We start from the raw sequence: 7,320 nt of genomic DNA, 5'->3' as shown, positions 1-7,320 counted from the left end.
TCTCACATTTGAGCATCTGATAGTTTGCTCACTCCCATAAATAAAATCCAAGACAAAAGTTTAGAAATTAAAACAGTGTTTTTCTTAGTTACATTTTAATATCTGCCATCCTGAGTTCTGCATGATGTTGGCATTTTCTCTTTGGAAGGCTGAAGAAGTGGCACATGGGTCAAGGCAAACAAAACAAGATCATTATGCAGAAGCGCGGAAGAGGAAGGATGAGGAGCATGAAGCAAAGGAACGCCAACTGGTAGATTAATTACATTCACATCTATGTGTTTTTTCAGGTAATAATAACTTCTTTTTTATTTAATAATTGGATCATTGTTCTTTTAGGAAGAAGAAGCTAGGGCTCGACAGGCAAAGGAAGATGAAGCTGCTGCGTTAGAGTTCGAGAAGTGGAAAGGGGAGTTTTCAATTGATGCTGGAGGTACAGCTGAGAGTGAAATGCAAGACGGGAGTCAAGGACTGCTTTTTGATTTCGTGGATTACATCAAGGTAGTTTTCTAGCCTTATTTTGTTTTAGAGGTTCAAAAAAGCTTTATTGGAATCTTCTTATGCTTAATCAGGGGGAATGTTAGTTTATCAATTTTATGAGGGTAAATTACTAAAAAAGGGTTGATTTTTTTTATTAATTATTACAAAAATAATTTTTAAAAAAATTACTGAACAATTTAACTCGCTTAACTGTCCTGCGTTTTAGGCTTCTTTTACATTTGAATAAGATTTAAGGGTCGTTGAGTTCACCTTGTGGCATCCAAAATCATGATCCAATACCATAAGTATGTAGAGGACAAAATTCTATGAACTTTAAAAAAAAAAATTTATTTTTACTGTTAAATTTTAATTTTAAATTTGTGAATTCAGTAACCGTCCATTTTAAAAGGTTGGGATCAAATCCTTTTTTTTGTTTTTTAATCTTTTTCAATTTTTGTTGGATCTGAGTTTTTCCATGAAATCTAGAGGTATGTGGTTGTAGTGTGGAATTGCCAATTTAGTAATCTGTTAGAGTTCAACGACCTTTTGTAAGATTTGAAATCTAAGTAAGGAAAGATTTTTTTCTACCATGCCCATAGCTTCTTTGGAAAGCGTAAAATGCTAAACAGTCTAGTGGTTTCAAAAAATGCTGGACAGTCCAGAGTGTTAAATTCGTGTTTTTAATATTTAAACATTTATTTACTTTTATGTTTTGTTTACCTACCCAAAAAAAAAATGTATAAATTCTGAACATCTATTATAAATGTCCAAATAAACTGGACAGGTATGTCTTTGTATCAATATTTATGGGTCACTGTCTGACATCTCAAACGCATGGATGAAGTAGAAACTTATTTCAAGATGAGGAATGGATGAGAAGAGTTATGAGGCTATTATGTGAAGAGTCAATAAACAGATATTGCATTGCTAACTGTTTTTGTATGACATTGCAGAAACAGAAGTGTGTTCCACTAGAAGATCTTGCTGTAGAGTTCAAGCTACGGACTCAGGTACTTCAAGAACACCTGGCCTCTTTGAATTTTTCCTGTAGAAGCACCAAGGGAGAAGTGAATTCACTGGCAGTAATAAAAAGTTGAAGTTTGTGTTTTTTTTTTTCCATTCTAATATGTGCTCATAAGGTCTGGTATGTCGGTAAATTCTTACTGCATAAGATGTCTTAATGTCCATTATCCCTTTTACTGCATCGGCTGAATATTTCTGTGTCCATTATACACATACTTTGAGCATAGCTCATGGAGATTAGAGAAATAAATGTAGTGTGGTGTAACCGTACCATCCATGCTGAGGAATAACTCTAGGCACGAATTGGAGTATGTGCACAACCATCAAATGATGCACCTTTTTTGACAAGCAAGAATTTGTACTAAAGGGCTACCCCGAACAAGAAGAATACAACCAAGAAGGGAAGGCCTCCCATCAAGGCAAATAGAAACAAAACAATAGAGGCTATGCAGTCCTATTTACAATTGTATCGTATCATTGTCATTGACGTTGTATCCTAACTACTTGGGGTTGGCTGACCTATCAACAATTGTTTCCCATGTAAATACGAAGTCATCACAAGGCATACCAGTACATTCTTGCACCATTGAGCCCACACTTCCCACTCCCCACCCTCAATAGAAAAAAAAAGAACGAAAAAGAAAAAAAGAAGTATTTTTATCTTTAAACTTTAATCTCTGGACTGCTTCCTCATTGAAGATTCTATTTCTCTTTCTGAATTTCCCTACAAACAGTGAGTGAGATCAAATACGAACTGACCTGACCTCTAGTAGGAAAAAAAATAAATATAAAACTTCATATATAGAAGAGTTCAAGCAGTCGTGCATATTACAAAGAGCTCACAAGTACTCCAAAGAGTCCACACTTTCTTCGTATCTCACAACTTAAAATTTTAAACCATCTTGGCTGGTTTAGACTGTAGTATCCAACTTATATCCTTGGACCATTAATAAATATTTCCCATGTTCCACAAAATATCACTGATCAGATTTTCAGAAACATTAATGTGATTTGAGTTTGTAGCACCAATTGAAGGGTGCTTCATTGGTAGGACCATACGAACCCTGGGCTATTTTCTATTGTGGAGCACAGTGATTATTGAATTTTGGTTGAGACTACGCTAAATTGGTTTCATGTAAATTTTATCTCAACTGCTCCCTAATCATGAAAAAACAACTTCATTAATGCAGGACTGCATCAATCGGATCACTTCATTGGAAAGCATGGGTATTTGTTACTTTATCTTCTGTTGCCTTGACATTTCTTTTATGAAACTTAACCATGCTTATAACTATGCTTATGACTACAGTACTTTTGGCATATTAACATCATCTATTTGAATCAATTAAAGAGAAAAAATGTAACAACCCAACAAGGCACTGTGTTGCTGGATTTGTTGTGTATTAGGTTGACTGTCTGGTGTCATGGATGATCAAGGGAATTACATATACATCTCACAGGAGGAAATGAAAGCAGTTGAGGACTATATAAAGCGGCAGGGAAGGGTTAGCATCTCACATCTTGCCAGTCAGTCTAATCAGTTCAGTGATTTTGAGCCAAACGTTCAGTTATTTAAAGAAATCAATAACTCAGAGGGTATCATGGTTACTTAACCCAGAGAATATAGTCTTTTTTTTGTTTTTTTTCTTCCCGGTACATTCTGTCATTTAACCATTATAGAATTTTTTTTTTTTTTTTTTCCCTTTAGTGTTGTGTTTGTATTGTTCTTTTTTCTCATTTTCAGTAAAACTAAGTAAAATTATTTTTCACAAGGAAAATATTTTACCTTCCCATAAACTGATTCTGGGGAGCAGCTTTTAGCTTCCAGTCCCCAAAACTGCTTCCGAGGACCAATCATTGTTTCGTGGACAATAGGTTTCATAAGAAAGATTTTACCTTAATTCCTATTTGTTCGATCTGCTGAGGGTTTGGTCCTCCAAAGTGAATCCCAAGGGCAATTATTTTCTTGGTAATAAAGCTATTCCAACTTTATTCAGAGTTTGCTAAAAGGACGTCGGAGAAAATTGCCTCTTTGTATCCATTTTTTTATGCCATTGATTCGCATTTTGACTTCAAAATATCATTTTCCACACATAGGAGAAGCCCTTTCCATCCAAAAATGGCCAAAAGGAAGAAGTGGCTTGCATTTGCTTCCCATTTCTGATATTTATGAAAATTTGGTGGAACTTTGAAGTTAGGTGATTTTTGCACTACAATAGACTCCTATTTATTTAATTTCAAAATGTCCCCTGCAATATTTAAAACAAACTAATTCATGACCAAAATGACCAAAAGTTTTATTAGTATATCCAAAGAAATTATTTCTCCAAAAAAAAAAAAAAAAAACTTCTCACTTGTGTAGCTTTGTATTGGCGAGTTCACTGAACAACAAGAGCAATTTCATTGGGGTAATGTTCTTCTCCTTGTGCTGGAGAGACCTCAAGATTGGACCTCATATCGCACATCCTAACATGAAAATATGTGGAACCATAGATGTTTTTTGACTCGTATCTCGATGAAAAGCATATATGATTTCTACACACTTTCACGTCAAGATGTGCAATATGAGGTACAATCTTAAGGTCACTGCAGCAATATGCTTTTTTTTTTCCTTGCTTCCTCGTCAACTACTTTTCAGGGGTCATAAACCATGATTTTTCTCGTAAATAGTAAATTGTGCTGCATTCTCTCTTTATTTCTGATCTGAATTTTATTTTCGACTGTTGTTGTTTCTTACACCTATTTTTCTATAAAACTGTCAAACAACATTGGACAGTATATTTAGCCATAAATTAATACACATTTTTAACTGCTTCTATCCTTAACTCAGCACAAACAAACAAAGAAATGAATCTTGTAGATGAGAACAAAATGAGAAACTATTCTGTCCTGCTTAAACCTCCCTCTCACTCAAGCCTACACAAACATGAATCTTAATAGATACCTTAAACCGTCCACATTAATAAAATCTTAATTACCTTCAACATTGCTTTCTTCTCCATAAGAACCTTATATTTTCCACCCTTATTTAAACCATATTCACCATTAAACAATCTCCATGATCTCCTTCTTCTACATCTCCCACCAAAAAAACCTGCTCATAGTTTTTCTTGCTTAGAATTTTTAAGAACTCCATCTCAATTTTAATATCACCCCATACCCAACAACCACATATCATGACAAGTGGTAAAAAATCTCATAGAGGCCTGAAGATCTGTTGTGGTGTTACTGCAATCGTCATTATTGTTCTCTTACTAGTGTTGGTAATTCTGTATTTTACCATGTTAAGGCCTAAAGAACCGGAATCCATTGCCCATCCTGTTAAGCTTACAAATCTACTATTTGTTATGTTCCCTGCATTAAAGCTCAATGTGACGTTGTCCCTTGTTATCACGATAAACAATCGTAATTATGGAAGCTTCAAATACGAGGACACGATGGCTTATGTTAAATACCGTGGGCTGCTAGTAGCAGAAGCTCCGATCGTAGGAGAGATGATCCCTGCACGTGGGAAGCACAACGTTAGCACTTCGGTGGTCGTTATTGGCGAAAAATTGATACCAAATCCTTACTTTTGGTATGATTTGGGTGAAGGGTCCTTTAATTTTACATCATTCACCACCTTGCACGGTAAAGTGAGTGTGTTTAAGATCTTGAATTTCAAGGCGACCGCTCAGAGCACGTGTGACATTTCTCTCTTTGTTAAATCTCAGATTGTAAACTCCACATGCCATTCCCGCGTCAAGCTTTGATTATTATCAGCTTGAAGCTTATTGTTTTTTACTTATCCATTACAAATTTTTGTTTTTTTGTTTTTTTTTCTGGGTAGTTGTAAGAATTGATCTGAGGGATCGGCTATGGTTGAAGTCATCTACTGCTGTTGTAGATGTTAATATATAATCTTATTTAAAGGAGATATTGTTTTAGCTAATTCAAATTGAAGAGTGACATTAATTCATGCTAGAACATTGGCAGATCCAAGAAATAGTTTTAGACAAAATTAAATGAAGGAACATGAATCATTCAACAAGACCCACATTGTTGATGATATAAGCACGAATTCAGCTTACAAGAATTAAAATCGTTGTTAGTCTGATCTCACATACATGTCACAACACATAAATATACTTAAAATGGACAAGTATAATATGTCCTCATCACATATAAAAGTAGATGCAAAAAAGGCTCTATGAGCATTTTTTGCATTAGGAGGTAAGAAGCCCACAGAAGGGAGAATAACAGCAAGAACAAAAGGCTTCACTTCCACAACTTTTGAAGTTCATGAAAAGATGGAAGCAAAAAACCCTAACTGGATCAGCTTCATGTCACACCTTTTACCTTACAAATCTAACATGCATTCTTAGTTTTCTAACATTATATGCCTTGAGGCTCTTCAGCCTTATGTTGTCAAAGCAAGGAGATGGTGCAACTGATTTCAAGGTTGGAGGCTCAATTGAGCCAATTATATATATTCCAATAAGCCAAATTTTCTCACAAACAACAATGGGCAAAAATGCATCAATAAGGTGGGTTTAGAAAGGAGTGGTGATAATATGACTCCCCCCCACGTGGCGTACTCAATTGACTCCCCTGACGTGGGGTGTGCGAGAACCATAGACTTTATGCCTCAGGACACACAACCACACATCCCCATAAATCTGGGCTGTTGAATGTATGGAGATGTGTGGTTGTGTATCCTGAGGCATAAAGTTGATTGAGTATACCATGTGAGGGAGTCATCTTATCATGACTATTTAGAAAACTAGTGAGAAACATTTTATTGAAAGTCCAACTCAAATTTTAACCGGACAGAATTTTACGATTCGATAAGAAATAATTAGTTACTAAATTGATAAAAGAAGAACCATCCAAATCACTCTGAATTGATATATAGTCAAACAAACTTCTTTTCTAGGTTTCCAGCATTCTCTTGGTTGGATGATAACTCATGATGGAAAGCTCATGCGACTGAGTAATTTTATAGTGAATATTAATGACTAAATTTCAAATTAATTATATTGTAAAAGTATCATTGGAATCCATTAATGCATTGAAATTAATATATCTATAATATGTAAGATTAAATAAAATAATATTTTATCCTTTAAGATTCTCTTGACAATGAACAAAATGTGCATAGGCAAGAACCTATAGTTTCGAGAAGTCCTCGCCTTGGCAACATTTGCATAGCATTTGTTCCTCCCAATCACAATTGACTTGTCATCGATTCAAATGAGTCAAAAAAATATATAAACTCCATAAATATTTAAAAAAAAAAAATAGTTTTATATTTTATAGTATTTTCATAATAAAAAAATAAATAATAGTATTTATTTTTATACTACAGTTGCATAACTCAATCAAATATTTTACCGGATTCAATAATTTTTCCAGCTGACTTCATCGAGTTGGTTTGGGGATTTGCCAAGTTGACTCGACAAGTTAGTTCCATCTAGTTTTTTTAGGTTGAGTGGCCTCATAATCAAATAGAGTCGAATAATCTTAGACGAGTTTCGAGGAGTTTAAAAATAATGTCTTTTATAACAGTTATTAGGGCCGACTATGTGCACACACTGAAATGGCTCATTTCACCCACTTTCTTGTGATAGCCACCTTAACTTTAAAATAACCATTTACACACACCTATTAAATGCACTTTAATCTAAATTGTTTATTTCACCTACCTAAAGGTTCCGAACCATTCTTCTTCCTCTTCTCTTTAGTTTTTTTCTTATTCTTCTTCTTTGCATCTAAAAAGATTTTAATGAGAGTTTTAAATTTTATTTTAGTTATTTTTCTTACCCTAACACTTCCAATTGA

The 7,320-nt window shown here is 34.4% G+C and overlaps 1 protein-coding gene and 1 long non-coding RNA gene across 2 annotated transcripts; both read left to right on the top strand.

Moving 5' to 3' along the window:
• The first annotated feature begins 1,279 nt into the window (after positions 1 to 1,279).
• On the top strand, positions 1,280 to 3,112 carry LOC147392004 (uncharacterized). Its single transcript, XR_015182996.1, has 3 exons — positions 1,280 to 1,487; positions 2,691 to 2,727; positions 2,908 to 3,112. It is a non-coding gene; the product is annotated as an uncharacterized LOC147392004 (long non-coding RNA).
• Positions 3,113 to 4,676: 1,564 nt separating this feature from the next.
• On the top strand, positions 4,677 to 5,252 carry LOC147392003 (uncharacterized). The gene has a single exon (XM_086459130.1). It carries the CDS (start codon positions 4,677 to 4,679, stop codon positions 5,250 to 5,252), a length of 576 nt encoding a protein of 191 aa, XP_086315256.1.
• Positions 5,253 to 7,320: the final 2,068 nt, after the last annotated feature.

Source organism: Akebia trifoliata, chromosome 11 (genome assembly GCF_017979445.1).
Source record: "Akebia trifoliata isolate Shusen 1 chromosome 11, ASM1797944v1, whole genome shotgun sequence".
Taxonomy (NCBI): Eukaryota; Viridiplantae; Streptophyta; class Magnoliopsida; order Ranunculales; family Lardizabalaceae; genus Akebia; species Akebia trifoliata.
The sequence above is the reverse complement of the archived record's forward strand: the minus strand, read 5'-3'. Positions and strand labels throughout refer to the sequence as shown.